The 26571-nt window shown below is 37.0% G+C and overlaps 1 protein-coding gene and 1 long non-coding RNA gene across 2 annotated transcripts in view; one reads left to right on the top strand and one right to left on the bottom strand.

Moving 5' to 3' along the window:
- NKAIN3 (sodium/potassium transporting ATPase interacting 3) overlaps window positions 1–13447 on the bottom strand; it is a 696415-nt gene extending 682968 nt beyond the window's left edge. The window contains exon 1 of the mRNA XM_053208019.1: window positions 12741–13447. Within this exon, the coding sequence (XP_053063994.1) occupies window positions 12741–12779 (39 nt within the window). The 5' untranslated portion in view covers window positions 12780–13447. The remainder of the gene's footprint in view (window positions 1–12740) is intronic.
- The window catches only part of LOC128312774 (uncharacterized), a 167902-nt gene continuing 154667 nt past the window's right edge, over window positions 13337–26571 (top strand). Inside the window, exon 1 of the long non-coding RNA XR_008292468.1 lies at window positions 13337–13690. This is a non-coding gene — a long non-coding RNA (uncharacterized LOC128312774). The remainder of the gene's footprint in view (window positions 13691–26571) is intronic.

Below are 26571 nucleotides of genomic sequence, written 5' to 3' on the forward strand. Positions count from 1 at the left end.
GGAAAATAAATAAATAAATAAATAAGCATTAAAAAAACCCCAAGAAACAAAAAACAAAAAACCTCTATGTTTTCAACAGCTTTAGAGCTGCATTTAATTATTTTTACACTTTTAAGCAAAATCTCCTGAGAAATATCGGGAGTTGCCTTAATATCATTCTCATGTACCCTGAGTGGGAATCACTCCAAAATATTTTGCTCTACTTACCTATAATCCATATCTGCTCTGTAAACAATCACAGTTGCTTACTTGAAAAATACGCACCAACTTGATATCTAAAGTAACTAAGTGATTTTCTATGAGAAAACGTTATAACATGAAGGGCCAACCTGGTTAAAGTGATCTAAGGCCTTTCTAAATATTCTTTTACTCATAGGGAAGAAAAATATTTTTGCCTCTAGAAGATTGATTTTAATGGAAATTAAACATACTTGCTTTTTCTGAAAAAAAATTACTAAACTCAAATTCCCAAAGATTAATTCAGAAGGAATTATTAACACCAGAAAAATATAATGGATTTACTTGAGGTTTATGGTATATTTTTTACACAACCTTTTGTGATAGATAAAACATTTTTAGTTTATAAAAATGAAAGAGACACTTTTGAGGACTATACTTACTTTTTAGGCCAACAACATTCAATGTAAAATATGATATATGGCACTTATCACATTCCATTTATATTTATTAATATATTTGTGTTACTGGATATCAGCATTCTCATATGATCCACCCTCTTGGAACAGTTGTCAGAGTGACAAGAAGGATCAGGAAAATTGCAGCATGAGGATGACCAAGCTCCTCAGGATGGAGGTCTTCTGTGGTGCATACCAGCGGCCATTTTTCATTAACATATGTGGAAAACAATCTACTTACTTTGGTAGATGGCCCACTGACATCATTCTCCACTGCCTTAACAGCCGGAACTTTTAATTTAACTTAAAAAAATACATATCTTTTACTGTCAAAAACAACTTTGGTTCTAAAACAATTGCCAATTAAGGTGCTGCTTTTTAATAACCTCAAGTGTTTGATACCTGGTGACTTAAAAATTGCCACTTGAAAACATTTATGCATGCTTATGTTCTCTGATTGTTAGGAACCTGAAATTACTTAGACCCTTTATCAATCTTTTCTCCGCAAATAGGCAAAGTCCACAGAACAAAGTATAAGGGGGATATTCAATTGTAAGTGGGTGATCTCCTGCTTTAGGATCTTGACATATACGTGACTTCAAAATTTGATTCCTATATCTCATATTATATGCTTGGGTATGCCATTAAGTGTTTCAATAGCTTTCTGAGTAGGTTTCTCTAATTACTAGGAATATAAAAATCCGTAAGATTACTTTACAAAGATTTCCAAAGACTAGGTATTTTGAGTGCATTTTTATGTATTCTTCCTTTTTATTGGATACACATAATTATTCTCACTGGCCTTCACAGAAATCTACGGTTATGATCATGATTTTTTTAAATACACAAATGAAAAGCAGAACTTTGAAAATCTGGTCTTTTATTTGAATATTTTTAATTTTATATAATTTTGAAGAGTAGCAAATAATTGGTAACATGTAAGATATTCAGGAGACAATATATTTTTATTTTGTATATAATATTCCTATGTGCTATGTAAACCTGATTGGCTCAACAGGCCTCCAGACAAGCCAATAGATGGCGGGGATGACTTTCATTTTTCCCTTCCTGGGAAGCAGGGCCCAGAAAATATACTGAGCTAGGAAAGGTGCAACCCCTCAATCCAAACCCCAGTGCTCTGCCTTCTTAAATCAGGCACTGCTTCTCCAATTCTGTTCTATGAATGGTACCTTGGTCAGTTCTGGGGAGAGAACATTCTATAATCAAATATGTTTTGCTAACAATGAATACTCTAGTCCCCCTTTGAAGTTTCACAAGGCCCATTAGTTTAGTATAAGAACTGAAAAGTTCTGCGTAAAGAAACCTGTGACACCTTGTTTACCTCAGCCTTTCTATTATCACAGAATTGTTTTCAGAATGAATTCCTGTTAATATTCCATGTAAATTTCTTCAAAAATTGTTCTTCTAGAGAAACTAGGCTTATGTACAAGGTTATGCTCACATTAGTATGTATTTTCTTTCCTTCTCCTTCTTCTTCTGGTATATCATATCCCAAGAACTTATTCATCTTATAAATAGAAGTTTGTACCCTTTGACCAACTTTTCCTCATTCCCCCACCCTCTGAGTCCAGCTCTTCTAGATTCCATATATAAATGTATAACCATATATAGTGTTTTATATGTATTCCACACATAAATACAACATTTGTCTTTCTCTGTCTGAATTATTTCACCAAGCATTATGTATATCTATGTCTACATCTGTCTCTACATCTACACCCATATATATATCTATATATATATCTATATATATATCTATATCTGTACCTCTCACATCTCCCTTTTCCACTCATCCATAAACAGGCATTTAGCTTGTTTCCAAGTCTTGGCTACTATAAATAATGCTGCAATGAACATGAAGACGTGGGTATCTTCTGGAGATAGTGTTTTCATTTTCCTTGGATCCATACCCAGCAGTGGAATTGCTGGATAATATTCTAGTCCTATCTTTAATTTTTTGAGGAGCCTCTATCCTGTTTTCCATAGTGACTGCACCAGTTTACAATCCCACCAACCGTGCACAAGGGTTTACTTTTCTCCACACCCATGTCAATACTTGTAATCTGTCTTTCGGCTGGCAGCCATTCTAAAAGGTTGATGTATTCTTGTGGTTTCGATATGCATTTTCCTGATTATTAGTGATGTTGAACATATTTTCATGTACTTACTGGCCATTTGTATGTCTTCTTTAGAAAAATGTCTACTAAGTCCTCTGCCCAGTTTTTAATCAGATTCTTTGCTTTATAAAGCTTTTGAGTTGTACAAGTTCCTTACATATTTTGGATATTGACCTCTTATCAGATAGAAGGTTTGTAAATATTTTCTTCCATTCCACATATTGCCTTTCCAGTTTGTAATTGCAGATCTTTATGTGTTTGGATTCAGTTACTGGTAAATTATTGAATTCCTTTAGACGGTTCATGTTTCTTTGATTTTGTGTGTTCCTTATGATATTATGTTGTTATTTTTACATTTGAAGTAGCAGTTGCCTCTCTAGTCTTTGCTGTCTAACTTCTGGAAAGAAATATCTTCCACCAGCCCTGCTAGAGGTCCTGAGGCTTTCTCAGATCTTCTGTAGATATGTTTGCTCCATACTTCTCACTTTCTCTAGTGGCAGAATTCTTAAGCAAGTATGCATTTTCTCTATGCTGCAAAGCCAGGCCACGTGTTGACAGTCTCCTTTTTGCTTTCTGTAGGATAGTGTTGTGTGCTCAAGTTCCATTCTGTTTTGTTTTGTTTCCCTAGACTTGCAGATTTAGGCCAGCTTTTTGCACACATTCACTAACCATCTCCATAAGTTCACTCTTGCTGTCATTGGGAGCATGCGCAGGGAGTCTGTCACATGGTAGGAGTTTGTGTGGATGTGGTACACAGAGGGCTGGGGGGTATCCAGGGGCCAGCTGTGAGAATTCACAGGTGAAGTATCCTCAGAAATTCATGGGCGGGCCTCCCAGTGGAGGCCAGTGATGTAATTAGTGGCAAACAAGTCCCTTTGATACATACCATTCTGTGCCCTGATAAGAATGGGCCTGTTCAGCAGCATCTTGAATAGCCAGGGAAAGTGGGCACTCACTCACATGCTCTCACTTTCCCTTGCAAAATAAATGATGAACCAAGAAGGGCCCTCTTTGTACTGAGCTTTGCTGCCTTTCTGAGACCGGTAATGCACATAGTCAAACTGTTCCTTTTATCCTCTTTGAAATAGCCAATCTCAGATATTTTTCCTCCAATGGTGTGCTGGAACTTCTCTGCCACTCTCCTGGACTTCTACAAAGTCTCCCTGTCTTTGGGTGACTGTCTAAATCTGTGTTCTTCAGGGGCTCCTGAACCATAGCTGAGAGGGGTTGGAGCTGTCCATGAGCCAATCAGGGTCCACAGCTGGAATAAGGTCTTTATGCCTATTACCCCATACACAGATGGGTGAGACTCTTCTGGAGTCCCATGGCTATGGTTTTGATGATAGAACTAAAGCCAAATGGGTCTGTGGCCAAGTCCTCAAGGGTACAGTGCTGTTTATAGGTCAATAGCTGGGACACAGTTAGGTATTAGCTACCTGGGTGTGGCCTGCCTTCTCCAAATGGCTCTCCTCAATCTTAGACTACACCAAGGTTTCATAATCACCTACTTGGATCCCAAAGCTCTTACAAAGCATTTTTGTCCATGGATGGATACAAAATTATTGCTGCTGACGGGGAAATATGAGTGATGCACATCTTATTTGGCCATCTTGCTGACATCACACTCGCTTAATATGTGCTGAACATTTTCTCTAATGCTGAACGCCAAGACATATGTGTGTGTTTTATTTTTACTCTTGATAACTAAGTAGAAAGTATTACAGAATGGAGGTGTCTAGGACCCAGAAATTTATTTTAGGTCATCTTCCAAATGATGAGCTAACAAGTATGATTTGCAACCAGGAAGTACATAAACATTGATTCTAAGAATTTTAGTACCCTCATTAAATTTTAGTCCTAATTATATTCCTACTAAAAAGAGCAAAAGAAGGAGAAAATGCTCTTTCCTATAGGATCTTCCTGATCAATACAATAGGAGTAATAAAGAGCCACTGCCTGACAGCACATGTAGTCATACTGATGGACTGACACAGCTGTTAGAGCAGGTGGCTGAGGGGAACTCCTATTCAGAGTTGCCTTAGATGGCCTAAAAGCCACCGAATGACCCAGGGCAGCAAGGGACAGAGGCAGCATCCTTTCCATTAAATATGCAACTAAAGTTCAAGTTTTCCCATTTCAGCATGACCATCAACTCTGACAGAAGCTGGAAATGAGAAGAGGATCGTGAGGACTACGTGTATGTGTGAGACACTAAATCCAACAATAATACTAGTTGACTTTGACTCTTTATTCCTTTGACCTCCACTTAACACCTCCCTTGTAAAACTGACCTCAGTGAAATATGAATAAAAGGATGATCAGAGCTTTAAAAAAAGAACATTTACTCATGAACAATTAGTTGAATAAAGTATCCAACATGTCAATGTGCCCTTGAAGCGAGCATCCTTCATGGAATTGATATGGTTTGCAAACTGAATTATCTGTTCTTCTCCAAACGGATCCTAAGTTTTCCAAAATCTCTGCACTGACTCATGCTACTTCTGCCACAGCTGAAATTCATTCCTTCACTGAGTGTAACCAAAGCTTTCCTAAAGTTAAGACTTCAGATGAACTGTCATTCTTTTCTCTGATGCCTTCCTTACTTTCCTTGTCCAGAAGGAATTTTGTCATCCTTTGCATTATGATAATATTTTTACTGTATTTTGTTCATGGCATTTGATACTTTCTACCATGAATTGTATTTACTCGTCTACATGGCTTACTTCGTTTATAAGCAGTAAATTTGGATCACCTTTGTTGTTTGCCCTTGAAACCAGCCCTTGAATTTTCTAAGTATATATGCTCAATCAATATATGATGACTTATGAAATAACATCTTTAAACTGGGCGCTCTATTTATCTTCTCTTTGCATTCTCTTTCACCTGAATAAGGCCCAGCTTTCCCCACAGTTGCATAACTCACTAGTAAGATGGCTATATCCTGCATTTACATTCACTCCTTCAGATTCCCCAATCCTCTTTTGATTTTTAACCTTACTTAGTCACCTTTTTCTTCACAAATATCCTTTAGATGCAAATTATATAAATAAGTCTTAGTATGGAATCAAAGAGTGTCTGTAAAATATCTTTGGTCTAATGATTTATCTTCAATAGCCGGAGCCTGCACCTTCTGCTATAAATACAAGGACTCCTTAACACCCCTCTTGAGGACCTTAACCTTCACTACCTCTTGCATTTTCTCCCACCTTTGTCTGTCAGTCATCTCAACCCCTATTTTTCTGAGGAACTCTTTCTGGCTGCTTCAAACATGATGGAGCTTTTTTACCTTGAGTTCTGACAGCATTTTATACTGTTTTTCACCCCTGAAATAGTTGAATAATGCAAAAGAATAAAGACTACAATTCAACGTTTAATAGAATAAAATGTTGGCATTATTTATACAAAACTGTTCAACTTATGCAAAGCAGGACCTATCGAAAGAGTAGGTGAGAAAATAAGATTTTTCTAGACATTGTGAAGCACTAATTGCCACCTGGTCTTTTCTAAACAATCTCAACTTTTATACAGGCAGCAGGGTTTCTCAGCATGGTGGTTAATATGTGAAAAAAGTTTAGTAAATGAAGAGAAAAGGGCATCACCAAATTAACTACTAAAAGGTTAGAGTAAGTAAAGGAGGCACTGTGTTTCCAAATGTCAGAGAAGTGTCTGTCTTAGAAAAAAAAGTCAAATGATGGCAGTTTCATGCAAAAGAAATAAGGATCAGAGACGCCATTCTAGAAGGGAGAGAGAAGAAGGGAAGTGGCTTTTTTTTAAGGTTTGAAAAATAAATAAATAAAATACTATGTGTGTGACTTCAGGAGCAATTTTAATGAATGGTGGGTAAGGTATGTAGGCAGGTGCACCTATAGTTGTAAAGCTAAGGAAGGGACTGGGTGCAAAAGGCCAGTTCCATTCAGGATGTGGTCTGGTCAGGACCTGGGAGGGCAGGGAGGGGCTAGCCATGTTGTCACTGTGGTCAGTGTTTCTTCAAATGTGGTGAATAGACCACTGTGTGCGTGTGTATGTGTGTGTGTGGGGGGGGAGGGATCAGCTAATTTTAAATCATATCAGAGACTTTTAAAAGTTATCTATTTCATGTTTCATATATGATAACTAGTATCTAATACCCTATTTCATTGATACTATTGCTTAGAAGGTGGCTAAAGGGAGCTGTACTATGTTTACCTATCTAACAGAGACAGCATAAATCACAAATGTACCCCTGGTGTGGCTGGGCCTATGGATAAAATCAGGAAGAGAGCATGTGAAGGAATGAAATTTGGGAAACAATATCTCAAACTGACAATTCCCCAAAGAAGTACTCTAGGTTTGCTAAAACTAAACATTTGTTTTTTTGTTTTTTTGTTTTTTTTTTTTTTTACTATTTTCTGGTCAAATGATGCTTAATATTTGAGGGAAAGGTACATATCTTGGTGTATACCAGATTGCACTGGAAAAGTGTGAGTTGAAATAGTCATCTACTCAGGCAAATATGGAGCCAATTTCCCTGCCCATATATGAAAGGAAAAAACATTCTAAATTATATAGATATTTTAAATATATTTTGTGGCACTAACTTGGAACCAAAAGAATTTCCTTAATAAAAAATACTGTATAATTTTATATTTCTTTTCCCTTTACTATACAAAAGAGAGTTGTTTGCATTTATTAGTACATTTTTACTGTTCCATAGGAACAGTGTGATGGAACATTATTAAAAATTCAATTTGGGAGACTTTTAGTATTCATTTTAGCATCTAAGCAATGTCTTCAGAACAAACATAAAAATAGTATTATTTTGTAATATTTATAATTTTCTCCTAGTGATTTTCAGCAATTTACTACATCTTTCCTCTTTCTGCCTCTATAATTTACTTATTACTTTCTTAGAAATAAAATTTAAAAAGGATCAAGGGATATTTCCTGGTAAATGATTTGTAATTATTTCAGGGTTTTGGCAGGGGGGGCAATAGAGGAAAGGGGTAATAGAAAACATCCCTGACATCATAATTGGTTATAATGAAAATGCAATAGTAGGATCAAAAGGGATGGCACTTATTATATACGGAATTCACTGAAATGCTTTACTGAAGCAAAGAATCAAAATGGAACTGAGTCTTATGAAATATGGAACATTAAAAACAAGCCTGTATTTGTGTGCGCATGCATATGTGTGTGTATAAAAAGAGACAAGGAAAGAGATATAACTAGTGAATATAAGAAATGTGAATTGTCTTTTATAAGTACAAAGCATTATAATTTCAAATATTGTATTTTGCCAATAAGTCATTGTCCTCATGTAGGATGATGAAATACTACAACATTTGTTTGTATAATGAATTATTGAATTAATAAACAACAAAGGAACCCAGGCCTCTAAAAATGCAAGTATGATGAAGTAAACACAAACAACCATCAAAATATCCCAATCCCAAATCCAAATGTGCCTGAAAGTAAAAGTAGTCATTTCTTTCAACTCTTACACACTAACTTCAGAATTTGCTCAACAAGTGGGCTGGAATATAGATGAAAGTGAACAGGATACCAAAGTTCAGGTCACCAAATCTCATCTGTGTGGAGGGACGAGGGCTCCTCCCACACCACCAAGAGATGCTCTGGACATCAGCTAGGTGTCCTATAATTCAACTCAGTCCTGACACAATCCACCTGCAGAGTATCAGACCCCACAGACTGAGGGCTCTGTCCCAAACAGCGCCCCCCTTATACAGCCTCTCTTTGGACACCAGTCACAAGCCCGGGTTGTCATCTGTCTTCCTGACCAACGAGCTCTAGATACTGGAGGTTTCAACAACCACCTCCTTGGATTTGAATAATTTGCTAAAGGGGCTTACAGAACTCAGAGAAACATTTTACTTGCTAGATTATCAGTTTATTATAAAAGGACGCACAGGGCAGGAAGGTATGGAGGAAGCATACAGAGCTTCTGTGCCCTAAGCACCCCACTCTCCCCAAATTCCAATGAGTTTATCAACGTGGAAAATCTCTGGACCTTCTCTTTTTGGATTTTTGTGTAGGCTTCATTAATAGGCATGAGTAATGAAATCACTGGCCACTGGTGACTGAACTCAATCTGCAGACTATCTCCCTACCCCGGAGGTATGGGATGGGACTGAAAGTTCCAACCCTTTATTTATTTATTTTTTAATGTTTTATTTATTTTCGAGAGAGAGAAAGTACACCATGCATGCACATATACGAGTAGGAGAAGGCCAGAGAGGGAGACCGAGGATCTGAAGTGGGTTCCACACTGATAGCAGAGAGCTTGATGTGTGGCTCAAACTCACAAACTGTAAGATCATGACTTGAGCCAAAGTTGGATGCTCAACCAACTGTGCCACCCAGACGCCCTAGTACCAACCATTTAATTCAGAATTGGCTCCATGGGCAATCAGCCTTCCTTAGGTTCCCCAAGGCTTTCCAAAAGTACACCTCACAAATATAACAAAAGACATAGGGGCACCTGGGTGGTTCAGTCAGTTGAGCATCTGACTCTTGATTTCTGCTCAGGTCATGATCTCCCAGTTGGGAAGAGTGAGCCCCTCAGGATTCTCTCTCTCCTCGTCTCTCTGCTCCTCTCCAAATCGTGCTTTCTCTTTTGAAACAAACTCTAAAATACACACCAAAAGACATATCACTTAGACTCTCTCATCACTTAGGGTATCCCAAGGTGATAGTTATAGTTTATAACATATATTGTATTATTATAACATTATATTTATTAATTATAGCATTATATAACATATTTGTTATAACATTATAACATTATTGTGACATTTATAGCATTTCTGTGCCAGAAATGTGGGTAAAGACCAAATACGTATTTCTTATTATAAGTCACAACATCACAGATACTAACCTTTCTAGTGTGGGTAACTGAGGCATATACGGGTATAATTCAAATACAAGGTTGAAAGTGATTTGGCCACAGTGTAGGTAATAGATAAGTCTACAGAGGTTGAGAAGTGAGAAATTGGTGTGACTGAAGGCTATCAGAGAAGTCTGCATGGAGAAAGTGTCTTTGATTAGGACCTACCTCTAATAAGCAGGATTCACACATGTAGAAAAAGATGAAAATGGGGACATGAAATTAGACATTAAGCACAAATGCAAGCAAATCAACAAAGACAGGAAACGTGGGGTGAATGCTCTGTAGATAATAATAAAACAGGTTTGTGAAGGAAAAGCAAATGTTTATAAAGGGAAGCAATATATGGGGTGCCTGGGAGGTTCAGTTGATTGAGCGTCTGACTTCGGCTCAGGTCATGATCTCACTGCTGGTGAGTTCAAGCCCCGCATCAGGTTCTGTGCTGACAGTTCACAGCTCAGAGCCTGGAGCCTGCTTCGGATTCTGTCTCTCTCTGCCCTTCTCTCTCATGCTCTGTCTCTGTCTCTCTCTCTCTCTGTCTCTCTCAAATATAAATAAACATTAAACAAATTTTTAAATAATAAAATAAAGGGGAACAATATAGCTAAAATTAAGCATTTACCGTATGAACATGTTTTTGTCATTTAAAAATGAGAAAGCAATAGAATTTTGAAAATAGCTATATTTGCAATACATAATAGGATATTTAAACTTTTGTATAACTAATTATGAGAGGAAAAAAACATTATGTGTCAATCTGTATTTCACCAAATAAGTAGTCATTAAAGGATTTAGAATTCTAAAGAGAGTGAATACAGTGTTACCTTCTCAGTAAATCAAAAAAGATATCTTTTTAGTATTCTTGACAGTTATTATTGACATTTTTAATTCTTTAAAATGTAGGAATGTAGGGACTTACATATGATTGCTACAATCAAATCAAATCAATAATGGCTTCCAGCATTCTCATGAATATAAACTGAAATCATGATCAAACCATATTCACAAAGAAAACCCCAGACTCAGAGGCTATTGCCAATGATTTCTATCAAATATTTTAAAAAGAAATGACAAACCGTAGACAAACTCCTTCAGAATTAGAAAAAGAGTGAACCCTTGTCTAATCATTTTATGAAGTTAGCTTATCCCTAATAACCAAACTTGAGAAAAAAAATTCAAAGTAAGAAAATTACAGACAAATATCCCTCATGAACATGGGCACATATACCTTTAACAGAATATTAGAAATAAGTTATGTATATAAGTACATACACACATATATGAAGGATAATGCCACAAAATCAAATATGATTATGCCAAGGATGAAGACTGGTTTAACAGATAAACAATATAAACCCTACTAACAAAGTGAAAGGGAAGAAATCTTACCATTTTTTCTTACTTTAGGGTTTATCATTTCAATAGATTCAGCAAAATCATTTATCAAACTTCAACACCCATTCATGATAAGATATCTCAGAAGACTAGGAATAAATAGTTTTAAAATCTGATAAAGGACATCCAAGAAAAACTATAGCTCACATCATCTTTTTTGTTGAAATACTAAACTTTTTCCTCCTAAATTTAGTACAGGGAAAGGATGTCCAGTGTCATTTCTATTTTCGGCAAAAGAGCCTAGTCAGTGAAATAAGGAGAGAAAAATAAATTAAATACATAAAGATAAGAAATGAAAAATAAAATTCCATCTATTTGCAAAATTCAGATTCTTTTAAATATTGAAAGCCTTCAGGAATGTATAGTACAATGATGAGAACTAATAAGTGAGTATAGCAAGGTCCCAGATTATTAGGAAAATATAAATCAATTACATTTTCTATATACCAGCAGTATTAAGGAAAAAATACTCATTCTAACTGGTAAAGAAGAAGCTATCCAGTGACACTTGTTAAAGCACTGTAAGAAAGACTTTATTCAAGGGACGCCCTGCTACAGGTACAGGGACCATTGCAATAGGGCCCTGCAGGGGGACAGAATGGACTCAACTCTGTATACAGCACAGGCAAATGGGAATTTATAGCCAAGGAGAGGGGTGGGGGTCAGTGGATGGGAAATTACTAAGAGGAACATCAGAGGTAAGGGGGGGTGGGGAGGTGGGTGAAACTGACCTCACAGGATGCTTGCAGGAGGCAAGCCAGGAGATCAGACATCACCCGGGGGATGGTGGAGGATGAGGAACTTGAGCAGATACCAAGGGAGACCAGAAAGGAAGGGTGGGGGATTGGAGCTGAACTAACTTAGGATTCCTGCTAAATTTGGGCAATGCAGACAAGAACACAGAAGTCTAAAAGTGAAGGCCTACTTGAAAAGTTCAGGGGAGGCTGAATAGCGTTTGGTCAAGGACAGAATCTTTGTCAGTAGCCAAGTTTTAGAAAATGAAGTTTAAGAACAATGACTCACAACCACATCAGCGGCGTAAAAACACTTACTTAAAAAATTAACACAAATCATATAAGCCTATATATAGAAAAGTACCAAATATTGCTGTAAGAAATTAAGGAAGACCTAAATACAGAGAAAGAAACATATATGTGGATTAAAAGGCTCAGCATTACTGTTTTCTTCAAACGGCTTTGTAAATTCAATAAAATCCCAGGGAATTTTTGCTTCTTTACTTTCCCCTCATCCTCTTCCTCCTTCTGCTAAGAATCGATAAACTGCATTTAAAATTTATAAGGAAATGCAAACAACCTAGAATATTCCAAATAATTTTTACTTTAGAAACAAAAATGGTTGAGGGCTACAGTATCAGATTTCAAGCCTACTATAAATATAAACAAGAATATTTGGTACCAGCATAAAGATAAAGCATGGATCAATAACACCCAACAGAGTTTCCAGAAATAGAGCCACACATATACAGCTCCCCCATTTTCTACAAGATAATCTAATGAAGGAAAGGACTTTCAAAACAGACTTTTTGAGCAATTGGATGTGCATTCAGAACATTATTAAATATTTTAAATTGGAAATGAAAATACACTTCAGAATTTGTGGGATGGAATAAGCACTTACAGGGGAAAATATCACAGTAAAAGTTAATATTAGAAAAAATAAACTTACCAGATCAGTGATCCAAACTTCCACTCTAAATATGGTCATACAAACTGCTGTTCAACCTCTTGTCAAGAAGTTGAGGGCAGTCATTCTGTTAGAGCAGAAGGCAGTGTTCAAGTGACCCAAGGTTCTCAGTGATGGAGACAGCACGTGTCCAGGTGGCCAAGACTGCGTGGATGCTCAGGGGACAGATGATCTGCATCTGTATCCCAGCCCTGTTAGATCAATCCCTCACCTTGGGCAGGTGAGTTAACCTCTTTAAGCTCCAAGCCTCTCAGTTTGGAATGGGACAACAATGTAACAAATATCCAAATGTGTATATGATATCAAATACCATAAAATGTGTTGATCTGCGACCTTGGGAGCTTCCCTAGGTGATACTCAAAACCAGCACACGGAGGGCAAGGAGAGCCAGAAGAAAGAGGCAGGCCAAATTGGTGGGCGGCAGGCTTCACAAGCAAAGGCACTTACAAGGCTTGTCTTGCACGAGTCCAGTGATCTCCATCTAGAGATCTCCATCCCTTTCCACCTGAATCTGAAGTTTATACACAGGCTGCAGGCTGTCACGGGCTTAACATGGAAGAAGCGCATAAAGTTCAGATGGCCTCAACAACACTTTCCTCTCTCAAGGCTGCCTCCCTGAGCGGATCCTGGCGAGAAGACTTTCCAAGGCCAGGGAAGAGTGGGAGGAGCCTGTGACCGCCTGGGTCAGTGGCGCTCCCGGCTGCAGGAGGTCACGTGGCAGTTACGCGCGCTGGACGACCTCCTCCAACCTCGCGAGAAGAGCTTAGCCGCTTAGCCGAGGCCCTTAACCCAGCTGGAGAGCTCACGTGGGCACGTGTTGGATGCTGTCATCATTCTCGAAGGACCGGAAGAGGCTGGCTGGTTCTCCCGAGGTCCGGGGTGTTCAGGAAATGCCCATGCTGGCGGCATCCCGAAGTCGCCTGGAATTCCAGGTGAGCCTGAGCCCGTTGGGGACGCTTTCTGAACCCGCCTGAAAGTATTTTGCTTGAGGAAAAAGTAAATCACTCCACTTAAGCTTTCTGTTGTCTAGAGAAATCGCTGGTGAAAATTATGCTTTCCTTTTTTTATAGAAACGAAAATCACTTTTCAAAAACCCTTTCAAAGGTCATACTGTTCATCGGTATATTTAACGCATGTACCCTATTATTAATGGAAGAAATTATAACCTGTTAAAGCAGAATGTGAAAACTAATTTTTCGTGCACGGTTTGTACTAGCTATATAGACATTTTGTACTGGTTTGGTACAGGAAAAAAATGTAATGCCTGTTTGCTGGAATATTTTTTACGAACGGAATGCTGGTGTTTTGCCTGTGAGTTAGTTTGGAACATTGCAAGTACCTTTTCACAGTAATAATTTTATCTTTTTATCTTTGATGTGTAAAATGTGTAATTTTGATTTTTAGAGGTAGACTATTCCCATCTTTAATAGTCGGAGATTTCACTTGGAACCAGGATTTATTTCATGGTTTGGAAATTTTATTTTCTTTTTCCAAGTAAATTTTTGTTTGTAACTCCTCTTCCCTGACTATTCAGGCCCTAATGAATATGGTAAATTCATTTGATGAACGTCGTAAATTAGCACAAGCCAACAAGAAGACTAATTTTTATTCACACCTAATCAGCTCTCTTACCAAATTATCAATCTATATATTTTTATAAGTTGTTACGCTGGTCACTTTACACTTATTGTCTGTAATTTTCAAATACTTGTTACAGTTCAGTTATCGTAACTTAAAATTAAGAAACCAGGGGTCAGTGAACTTAAATAAACAACCCAGTTTTTCACAGTTAAGTAGTCTCTGATTGGGATTCAACCCAGTTCTGTCTGTACCTAAAGTACATGTAAGGAATGCTCTCTGATAAAGCCAGGAAAAAGCTAAAAAGCTATAGTAGGCCTCCCAAGACAAGCCTGAATTGAATTTGCCCACTTGAGTGTAGGTGGAGAAGCTGCAGGAATAGTTGACCTGTTCTGAGAGGGTCCCAGCGAGGGAAAGAGACGTTTCTCTGGAAAAGTTATGAAAGTTTCCTCTATCTGGAACCAACTTTGTGAACTTAAGTAGAATATGAGAAAAGCATGGCCATGGTTTCCCATAACCTTTCCAAGGTACTCTAAAAAACATCTTATTTTGGACAGTCTCTGTCAAACAAAATGGAGAAATCATGCTTTAAGGCATTATTCATTTTAGGATTCAGGAAGGGCTCAGTATTCCTGAATAGTCAACCCCTTTCTTTGCTTAAAATTTCTTGAGTAGACAGTTTCATAAACAGGGCAATTACAAGTCCTGTTCTATGTTGGCATTCCTTAAATGGATGCATGGATGCATGTGAGTAACAAAGGAAAATTATTCAATGTCTTTGCTCTTCCAAAGAGCAAAATATCTTGTTTATTAAGTTGCTTCCTGACATAATTTCATAACTGCAGGGAATCCAGTTAAATTTTCAGACCCCTTGGGGATCGTTTAAAGCAATGTCATAATGCACTATCTTAGAGAATATATATATTTTACGTATAGTTTTCAAATTTTTTTTTCTATAAGTAAAATGTATATTCAGTTTAATCTAAGAAGACTATTTTCTTTTTTAGCTCCTGTAAGGGTAAACAATGTGGGAGCAAGAGTTATCTTCCTGGTTCCATAACTTTTTCACTTTTGGGGGTAGACAAGGATAATAGTTGCTGCCTGTAGGAATGCCACGGAGAATCCTGGCGTCTTGATTACTTTCCTGGGGTATTGGGGGAGGCCGGTCAGATGTTCTGTACATTGAGTGTTGAGAGTATTAGTAGACAAAGGGATGGTTCATTTACATATCCTTCAAAAAAGGAGTTAAATGAGATCACTAACTTGGTAATGGAAATAAGGATATAATCCAGACTGAAATAAGGTGGAAGTCCCAGAAACAAGGTAAAATTAATTCCAATTCCAATTCCATTGGAAATAGGTGAAAATGAGAACAAAGAAATAGGCACAGAAAGAAGGAATTGAAATGTGAAAAAAAATGTTATTCTACTATCATGAAGAAAAGATTGAGCATGGAATAAAAGGAAAAGTTATAAAATCCTATGGATGAGAAAGAAAAATACATGTGAAAACAGTATTTCTCAATAGACATGGAAAAATAATGTCTTAGAAATGCCAACTTTGAGATACAGTTCCCTGCTTTAGAGGGTATAAAATATGACATAGTCTCTAATTCCAGAGTTAAGTGCCACAACAAATATGAGCCTGTGTGTCATTAGGATATGTGTGTGCTACTCAAGCTGGTTTTCTTCCATTTCTCTATTTTCCACTCCACTGCTATTTTCTTTTCCCCCCAAACAGACCACACACATACACACACATTCACACACAAACTGACTAGCATTTACTATGATTCTTAAAGGTAAACCACTTCTTGGAGTTTCTTCATTATTGAGAATGATCAGTATTTGAGAAAGACAGGAAAGCATTTTCCTAATTTGGGGGGTGGAAATAGGAAAAGCCAAAACAGAGTGGATAAGTTGGCTATCTGCACAAATAATTTAAAAGCTTCACCTTGACAACACAAGCCATTGTGAGGTCTTCCAATATATGTTCATGTTTCAGATTCTTTACTGTGTTTTGCTACACTTGGGTATCAAGAAGATAGAAATGCTGGGAATCCTTTGTTCTTTTTAATTCTAATTATAAATGTAAGTAATTAGGCATCCTGATTCTGACGTCAGCATCTTATTCTTTACTGTGAGTTCTCCTACTGCCTTGGAAATCTTAGGAGTGCCAAGAAGATCCAGTTTCTGAACCAAAAGCTACAAACTTCTGCAGCCTTGCTTTGCTTGTGCTGCCAGCTGGTCCCGCGGATGTCTTCTTTGGCTTGTCACTCTGGTGGGAACAACAATCTCTCTACTCATGTCTTTAAGGCATCTATGCCAGTGTGGCTACACAAACCTTGTAGTTTCAAACACTTTCACTTCCATTGTCATTACCTTTGACCTTCACATCATTCTTAGGATGGAGGCACAGTAGTACCAGTCCTTAATTTGATCGTTCTCCTCTTTGGAAATGAATGTAAAAAGAAAGTGCATGGGGAAAACAATTGGGTACTAAAATAAAGGCGGCAGATGTTTATTGAACACTCTGGAACACATATTTCATGTAGTGTTTCTAATTAACATAATAGCCTTGCAAAGTGATTGTTCTCTCTACTTAAAAACTTGCAACTAGAATGAAAGAAAATGTTAGATTCAATTGGGAAATGTGTCTAGTGATAAAAAGATTTCTTTCAAATATGTTTTCAATAAATTTTCTATTATGGTATCATTGTACCTGGCTTATTCTGGCCAACTTCTGTATCTCCAGATCATGAATTTATGACCTTTTCTTTGTATTTAAAGAAAGCAATTACTAGCCATTTCAAGAAAGTCTTAATAACTGAAAATCTACAAAATTATTTTGAAGAAACAAAATATATTAACTTTGATAATCATGACCTGACCTATTTCAAGTTTTTACATAAGGCTTTGAGAAGCTCTGTGGAACACCAATAATTTTAATAATTATTTTTTGCTGAATATTTCAAATCTGAGTTGAATTTTTGCCAGCTATATAATCTTTTAAAAACTTTTTAAGCAGTTTTATTGAGATATAATTGGCAAATAAAATTGTAAGATATTCAGTGTGATGATTTGTTATATGGATACATCACGAAAGGATTCCCCTGTGAGTTAATTAACACATTCATCACTTTTCATAGTTACTTTTCTTGTGTGAGAACATTTAAGTTCTACTCTCTTAGCAATCAGTTATATGATATATTGTTATTCATTATAATCACCATGTTATACTTTCAATCCTCAGACCTTATTCATATTATATCTGAAAGTTTGTACTCTTTTAAAAAGTTCATGTGTTACCAGGAGATTCATTCAGTTGGTTAAAGTTCATTTGAGGACTAGACTACAAGTTTACAGGGAGAGTTTACAGTGTAATTTTTTATTAAGAGTATTAGTGGAAATATGAGATATTTGAGTTGTTTTGGGAGCCCGTGAGTATATTAACTTCAAAAAAGTTATTTTACTTACTGGATCACTTCATTATGCAACAAAAACACAAGTGTATTATATTTATTGAACCATTAAATAGGAGTCCAGTATGCTATAAAAATTAATGGGTCAACGAGGAACAGGGTAGATAAAGGAGTGGGAAACAAACAAACAAAAAACCCTAATGAGATTACCCATCAACTGCTACATGTTTGTCAAAGTGAGTGGAGATGCAGTATTTTTTTTCCACAATTGCCTTTCCTTTTTCATCCATTATAATTTATGTGTGGTTGTATTCTTTAAAGGATGCTGATTAGAATTAAATGAAAATTTCATAACCACCTTCTTCAACAATACCGCTAATAAATTCTAGGACTTGAAGTATGAAAATTGATTTCCTATTCAGCACCATGGTCTCCTGAACTACAACACCAGAGGATACAATGAGTTACGAATATCTTCACCCTGACAGCGAGTGCACAGGCCCTGGTGTACCAGCATGACAGGCTAAGTGAGCAGACAGGATGGAAACAGACCTCTTAAGTAGAGAATCATATATGCGGCTTCATAGAGGTTGTGCTTACGGACAATGTAGGGTAAAGAGTATTAGCAAATAAGGGACATCTCAGTAATGCACACTCTGTTTTTTGAGGGACCAAAGTGTCTGAAATACAATTCAGTTCCACAGATAGAATATAAAGAAAATTGTTTGCTTCACTGTGAGCTATTTGAATTTGAGATCCCTTTCCTTCCTTCCTTCTTTCCTCCCTCCCTCCCTCCCTTCTCAGTGCCTCTCCCTCCCTCCCTTCTCATTGCCTGTCTCCCTCTCCCCTCCCTCTTCCCTCCCAATCCTTCCCTCCCTCCCTCTCCTTCTCTCCTCCCTCTCCCTCCCCTCTCCCCTCCTCCCTCTCCCTCCCCTCTCCCCTTCTCCCTCTCCCTCCCCTCTCCCCTTCTCCCTCTCCCCTCCCTCTCCCCTCCCAGTCCCCTCCTTCCCTCCCTTCCCTAGGGGGTGTGTGTGTGTGTGTGTGTGTGTGTGTTTTATTTTTGGCTAGGAAAAAATTTCCTTCCTAATGACATTTTATTATTTAAATAATAGTTATAGAATAATAGTTAAATAATAGTTATATAATTCTCATATGCATCATGGAAGTTTGTAAAGAAAGTGTTGGGGAGAAAAAACTAACTTTCACTCTATTCTTTTAGGTTCTTGGCTAAGACACGCCCCCCCCCCCCCATCTGTAATCCCAGAGAAATTAGCAGGAGGCAAAAAACAACTTTAATTATGCATGTTTGTTTATACAGGAGCCCCACAAAGATATGATATTCAAAAGGTATCTAGAGAATTGAGACTGCTGAGGATATATACCATCCTGAGCTAAGAAAAGGGATGGGGGTTTGGGGTTTCTGAGGTCAGTGTGGGGGCTTGCTCTGTTATGCAGATAACTTCCTTAGGTAAAAAGTTTTCTCTGGTAGTCACTCTCTTTCTGGTTCGGCCCACTTTGTTATGTCACAAAAGAGCTTTTCCTGTGTTTGAACTCTCTCAAAATAAACAGCTTGAAATACTTCTCATGCCCAAAAGGCATATTTTGGGATGACATACTCTGCTACTCTTCTACGCCTCAAAAGTATGTACAAAAATTAATGATTACAGAAGGTTATAAATGACCAGTGGCTGTGCTCTCCCTAACTAAAGTATGCCACAGTAATTAGACAAAGTGCTAAATAGAAAAGTCTTTGTGTATCCAAGAAAGCACACACATGAACATATTCACGTACCCACAGACAGAACTGGACATACACACACACATGAATTGGTAATTATTATTTACACAACAGGCTTATATAACTTTTAAAAGTGTTTAGAGACTTGGGCAAGGAAAGGAAGAAATAAAGGGAGGGAAAGAGGGAGAGATTGAAAGAAGGGAGGAAGGAAATGTAAATAGACATTACCTAGATAGATATTACATATATATAACCGAGAGAGAGAGAGAGAGAGAGAGAGAGAGAGAGAGAGAGAGAGATTACCTATACCTATATATAGGTGTTACATAGACAGCGGTATAAAGTTCAAATGCATGTGTGTGTGTAGAACCCTATATATCAAGTATATATTGTAGTTTTTATTACATGATATCTATGTATTACATATATACATTTTGTATAGACAGTAAAAAAGAATTCAAAATCTTGAGATAAACATAGGGATTTCCAGTGTTACTCATAAGGTATACAAGAAATACAGAATTTTAAATCTTTTTATTTAGAGATCTAAGTCCCTGTTTTTCTTTTTTCTTTGTGTTTTTAAATTTAGTTATTTTGAGGGAGAGAATGAGAGAGAACAAGTAGGGGAAGGACAGAGGGAGAGAGAGAATCCCAAGCAGGCCCAGCACTGCCAGCACAGAGCCCAATACGGGGCTCAAACTCAGGAGCCATGAGATCATGACCTGAGCCGAAATCAAGAGTTGGACGCTAAACCGACTGAGCCACCCAAGTGCCCCTAAGTCTCTGTTTTTCTGATGCAGAAAAAAATCAATCAACCACAGATTGATTTTTCTCAAATTCAGTAATTCCACAGATAATTCAGTTTTAAACTCAACCAAGTTAAAATTCTGCCAACCCATCCTGCCTCAGTTCCAATTGCACCGCTCCTGGAAATCCTCTGTTGTCTGCAGGCATCCGTTAGCAGTGGTCCTCAAACTTGTACCCAAATCTGGAGGGCTTGTTAGAATACAGACTTCCACTCTTGCTCCCAGAGTTCCTGATTCTAAGTAGGTCTGGAGTGGTACCAGCCTGTGATGATTCTGCTGCTCTAGGGACCACACTTTGAGAACTACTGCACTAAGACGTCCTTTCCATGTGCTGATCTTTTCTCTGTCTAATTTGTTTCTGAAAACAGTTCCCTAGGTCAGTGCCGTACCTAAATCCCTGCACAGTCATGGGAGATACTCGTAGGCTCTTTCTTGATGTCCCGTGGACCCACTGGATTGAGGACACTGGCATCTGCTCTTTCTGGCTGGCCATGTCTGGCTGCCATTGCTGTTTGTCTGCTACTCTGCCGTTCCACTGAGACTTCAGACTTCTATCATTAGACAGCCCTCTACCTCGAAAATATATCAAAGGACTCTTTTTTCTCACATCCACCCATCAGGGCTTTGCCCAGAGAAGGGGAAAGAAGCACTAAGTCTTGCTCTATCCTTCACTGAAGCTTCATCTTCTCCGTGAAAACATTCATTCTTGTATCACTATGCGGTCTTCTCAAATGTGTGTTCTCATTCCTTCATGCCCTTACCATTTTGGGGTTTCAGAAATGTTTCTCCCAATAAAAGCCTGATTTTAAGCTATTCAAGTGCATGTTTTAAATATGAGCTAATAACGGTTTTTAAGTCCTATTTTTTAGGTTGAAAACCAAATCTTTGTGTTTTATACTTTCAGCTCCTCTTTGATAATGAGGCTCAATTTAAGATTTAATTTTGATTATGTTAAGTCCATAAGAGGAGAGGAACCACTAAAAACAATAGTAAAAAAAAATCGGTTAAATTTCAAAATGTTACCCAGCTTAAATATATTTGGTTCGTTTTCTTGAATAATGGCATACTTGCTGTCTTTGTGCTTTTGGTGAAAATGTTACTTTTGGTGAAACTGGTGTTTCTTATTATTTTAAGGAAAAAAATACCTCCGTGGGCCATTGTTAGAATTTACTTTATCATTTTAAGGGTAATACTCAGATTTGATCACAGGAATATCGAAGGTGTAATGATCAGTGATCTGGGTGAGATCATTGAAATGCTCATGCCTGTCCTACCTGAACAAAAGGCTCATGTGCAGATTCTCTGAGTTTTGCCTCCAGAAACCTCTCTCTGTGGACCCTAAATGAAGAGCCTGAGGAAGCCAGATGCTGTAGAGAGTTGTGTCTGAATGAAATTACCCTGAATCTAATTTGGCTTCACTCTGTGTGTTTAGAGTAGAAGCATTGCTAGTTGAACATGGAATGTCATGTTAATTAGCATACATGCATAAATAATGTGCAGTAAACAGGCTCACAGACTGATTACAAATGACAAGTACAGACAGTAGAAATATAAGCTAAACTTTCTGTGGCCTACAATTTGCCTAGTATAGAAAGATGGCAGACTGAAATTGTAAGTGGGCAGAGAATTAAGTGAATAGGGAGCTAAGGAGTGCTCATATCGAAAGAGAGCCCCATAACTTACATTTTAGTTATAGACTCCTAGTTTAAAACCTTTTAGGGGAGTAATCTCCCCTAGTTAGTAACTAAAACTCAAATGGCATAGGGGCACCTGGGTGGCTCTGTCAGTTAAGTGTCCAACTCTGACTTCAGCTCAGGTCATGATCTCATGCTTTGTGAGTTTAAGCTCTGCTTCAGGCTCTGCAATGGCAGTACGGAGCCTGCTTGGGATTCTCTCTCCCCTTGTCTCTCTGCCCCTTCCCCTCTCATGATATCTATCCCTCTCTCAAAATAACTAAATAAACTTCAAAACAAAACAAAAAATTCAAATGGCATATATTTGAATGAAAATAATCATTTCATATATGTGTGTGTATTTGTATGTGTGTGTATATGTATATATAATCACACTTGTTCTTTTGTTCCTCTTTATTACATTACTAGCTACCACTAATTAAGTGCCTACTATGTGTTAAAACTTCAATAATGTGTCTTTAAGATAATATGCCTGTGAAGCCAAGATTATCATCCAGATTTTACAATGAGGAAGCTGAAACTAAGAAGGTTTAAGGACAGACAGTTTTAGTCCAAAAACTGCCTGCATGGACTTAAACCTAGATTTAAGTCCAGATATTCTATACTTTTTTCTTAATTCAGATTATTTGATTGTTTTTGGTTTTTAAATTAAAATATAGTATTTATTCAACTGTTCTGATTGTTGGGGTGATTAGTGGGATACCATGGGCTGATCTGAAAGAGTTACTTACTCACCAAACAAGAGAAGCCTATGGTTAAATGAGCCTCATGTGTTAGAAGAACAGAAAGAGGTAAGTATTCTCACCAAAAAAAACCAAAGAAAATAAGAAAGAAAGAAAATGGTAGCCGTATGGTGATGTATATGTTCATTCCTTTGATTATGGTGATCATTTAACAGTGTATACGTATACCAAAATATCAAGTTGTATGTCTTAAGTAGATACACTTAATCATGAGATGTATGTCTACATTATGTCTTTTTATATAATTGAATCATGTTGCCCATATTCTTTGGTTGCTGAGAAAAATCAGACTTGACAATTCATTATTTTTGTAAATCTCTTTATGAAATGCAACATTAGTTCTAAATAGTAATATACTGCATTATATAATTTTATCTTCTACATATTATAATAAATCAATCTTAAGTAGGTATCATGGCCGTTATCTTGTTAAAATCCCCATGATGTTATTCTTTAAATACAGTTCCAAATAAGTAATTTCTTATTCATTTATTTGGAGAGGTAAATGAAAAAAATACATACACATTTTGCTGAGTTTGAAATTTTGGAAGTTTTCATTTTATTTTGTTCTCTTTCAGTTTATTTCTTACATCTGCTTAATTTAAAATCTAAACTTTTTTCAGGGTTTAAAACTTTGTTAAATATATAGTTTTAGCAGAAGTTTTTTTTTTAATCATCTGTTAAAATCCTAATGTCACCATGTATTCAAGTTTGTGAATTTTTGGAGAAGGATATTTACATTTCCACATTACCAATTTGACAGTGGAAAAATAGTTTTTATAAGGGCTTCATTAATATAAAACAAACTCCTATCTTAGTTTCACATTATTTTAATATTAATAATGATATACCTTAAATTGTTCATAATCCAATGACAGTAAAATTGATAGGTGGAACAATATGTGAATATAAATTATTTATGTACAAAGCACTCATGTTTTTACAAAAGCTAATCATTGGGGAATCACAAGTGTCCATGTAATAAAAACGACTGAATAGCATACATATGAAAGGGGGAAAATGACAGTAAGCTTGATTCTGTAAGTACGAAATGTTGCTAACTAGAGTGAGAACGTAATCAAAGTGGAGTCAATTTTCAATATGAAATTTCATAGACATTTAAATAAATTGCCCAATGGTCAAATTTAACAACCAAATTATTTGTGGTGGGTTATAGTTATTTGTAACTGTTAGCTTATAGCTGAACTGTTACAGCTACAGGAACTCCTGGATTCAGTATAAGCCATTTTTTTAAAATGTATTCACACATAAATAATTTTTCACTAATTTTGGTTTATAAAATACAAATTGAAAATAAAATTATTTATTAATATTTGTGTGAGGGTGGTTCAGTCTGATTATACATTCCCCCCTCCGCAAAATCACACTGGGTCCTGAATTATCTGGATTATTTTTTTCATAGACCTCCAAATTACTGTTTAGATTTGTGCTTTGCAAACAATAATGATCTTTCTGTTTAATGTGACTATAGCAAGATCACCCTGCCCATAGTAAAATATATATAAATATTGTTAAATGAAACAAACACAATATTGATATTTTAAAATATTCCTCCTGAACTCTTGGTAGAGTGATACAAAATGATTTCATTATGTAAATGGAAGGCAAATTAAAATTATCTCAGATAAATGTAATTACTGAGAGCCCTGGCTGGTATGAATGAATGGTCTGATTGAATCTGACCACTTTACTTTTTTGTAAACCATAATTTAGCAGATCTGCACATGAATAGAACAGAAAAATTAAATCAATTTATTAAAAATGGAAAATTCTGAAAGGGTTCACAACTGAAGTGATTTCACTAGTCAAAAAGCATGTCTTCTGCCATTTGTGAAATGTTTAATATGTTGCAGAAGAGTGTCATTTGATTCAGGGTTTGACTGGCACTGAGATGTTGGATTGACAGTCCTGAATGTTGGATTATAAACATTAGCAGGAACCCTCCGTTCATCACCCACTCTCTATTTACCCAAATTATGATCTCACTGCTTATGCAAATGTGGTTTAGCTGCAGCCTTGATTAATTCAGGTTGCATGCTTTGATCACTGTGTAATATGATAGCATTACCTACTGATGTAAAGAAAGCCTTTCTGCAGCCCTCCATTCACGCCTGATAAAGTCCACATTCTTAATATCTATAAGGTCTTTGTGATGTGCCTTTCTACCCTCCAGCCTCAAGCCTCATTCTTCTGTGCCTGTTTCCAGAACAGCCATGCTATTCCTACAACAGGCTTAGCTCCCTCTTAACCCTGAGCCTCAGTGTTTCATAGTTTATTTACCCTGGAAGCTCTTTTCCTCACTCTCCACCTAGATAGCTCATTCCTGTTCTTTGAGTTTCATTTTATCCTTTACTTCCTTGAAGAGAAAGTGACTATACTCTAAGACTGGAGGATAGATACAGTGTTTACCTTGTTGAATCCATAGCATTAAGCAAATCCCTAGCCTTTAGATTTTATTTCTTCTTTCAATAATTCACTCGTTATTCAATAAATATTTATTAATCATCTATTACATGTCAGGCATTGTTCTAGGCATGAGGAATGCAAGAGACTTTGTAGGACAGAGCCCCTTCTTCATGAGGCTTATACTTTTGTAACTAATATAGAACACTGAGACATAAAGACAGAAGATCATTTCAGAAAATGATAAATACTAATAGGAAAATCAGTCATGGGTCAGGGATAAGGCCTCTTAGAGAAACTTTCATTTGAGCTGGATCCTAAAAAACAAGAAAAATTATGTCAAACTCAAGAGAAAGAACATTCTAGTCAGAGGAAATGCAAGTACAGAGCTATGAGACGGGGGTGAGCTTGGCATATGGAAAGCCAAGTGCCTGGAAAAAAGTGAAAAATAAAGCACTTTGGGTAATAAGAACTGAGCTTAGGCAGCAGCCGAATCCTGTGGCATATTGCAGGTCTTAGTTTGCAGTTTAGGTCTGATTTTATATCATAAGGGAAACCACTGGAGGATGCATACCAGAGGGTCATGGTTTTCTATAGGCTTTAGAGAAGTTATACTGTACTAAAGAAATGTAGGAGGAACAAGAATGGAGGCAGAAATGATGGCTTGACCTAAAGTTTAGTGATAAATGTCAGGATTCAGGATATAATTTGATAAATGGAGTCCTGAAGGCATGTGATAATCTAAATGTAGAAGGTGAAAGACATCAGTAAGTACTTACTGAAATTAATTCTCTTATTTTAACAGTAATGTAAAGAGAACAGTTATAGATTACATCATGAATTCTCAACCTCAGCACTATTGACATTTCAATCGGGATAATTCTTTTTTGAGGGGATTGTCCGGTCCTTTGTAGAATGGTTAGTAGCATCCTTGGCCTTAACTCATTACATGCTAGCAGCAACCCTTGATTTTGACAACCAACAATGTCTCCACATGTCGCTAAATGTCCCCAGGGGATAAAATCTTTCCTGGTGGAGGGCCACTGGATTTGATATATGAGACTTCATTTGTAACAGTGTTGCAAATATTAGGGTGCACTTATAAAGGGAAGTAAAAATATTTTCTATTCTTAAAACTTTTGGGCGCCTGGGTGGTTAAGCATCCAACTTCAGCTTGAATCATGATCTCGTGGTTCATGGGTTCAAGCCCTGCTTCGGGCTCTGTGCTGATGGCTCAGAGCCTGGAGTCTGCTTCAAATTCTGTGTCTCCCTCTCTGCCCATCCCACACTCACAGTTTGTATCTCTCCCTCAAATAAGTAAGTAAGTAAGTAAATAAGTGCTTTTGAGTAGAAAACAATGACCATCTCTTCTGGATGACTTATTTGCAGTTATTTTGTGAGGAATCTTT

The sequence above is a fragment of the Acinonyx jubatus genome, chromosome F2, assembly GCF_027475565.1.
Source record: "Acinonyx jubatus isolate Ajub_Pintada_27869175 chromosome F2, VMU_Ajub_asm_v1.0, whole genome shotgun sequence".
In the NCBI taxonomy this organism is placed as follows: Eukaryota; Metazoa; Chordata; class Mammalia; order Carnivora; family Felidae; genus Acinonyx; species Acinonyx jubatus.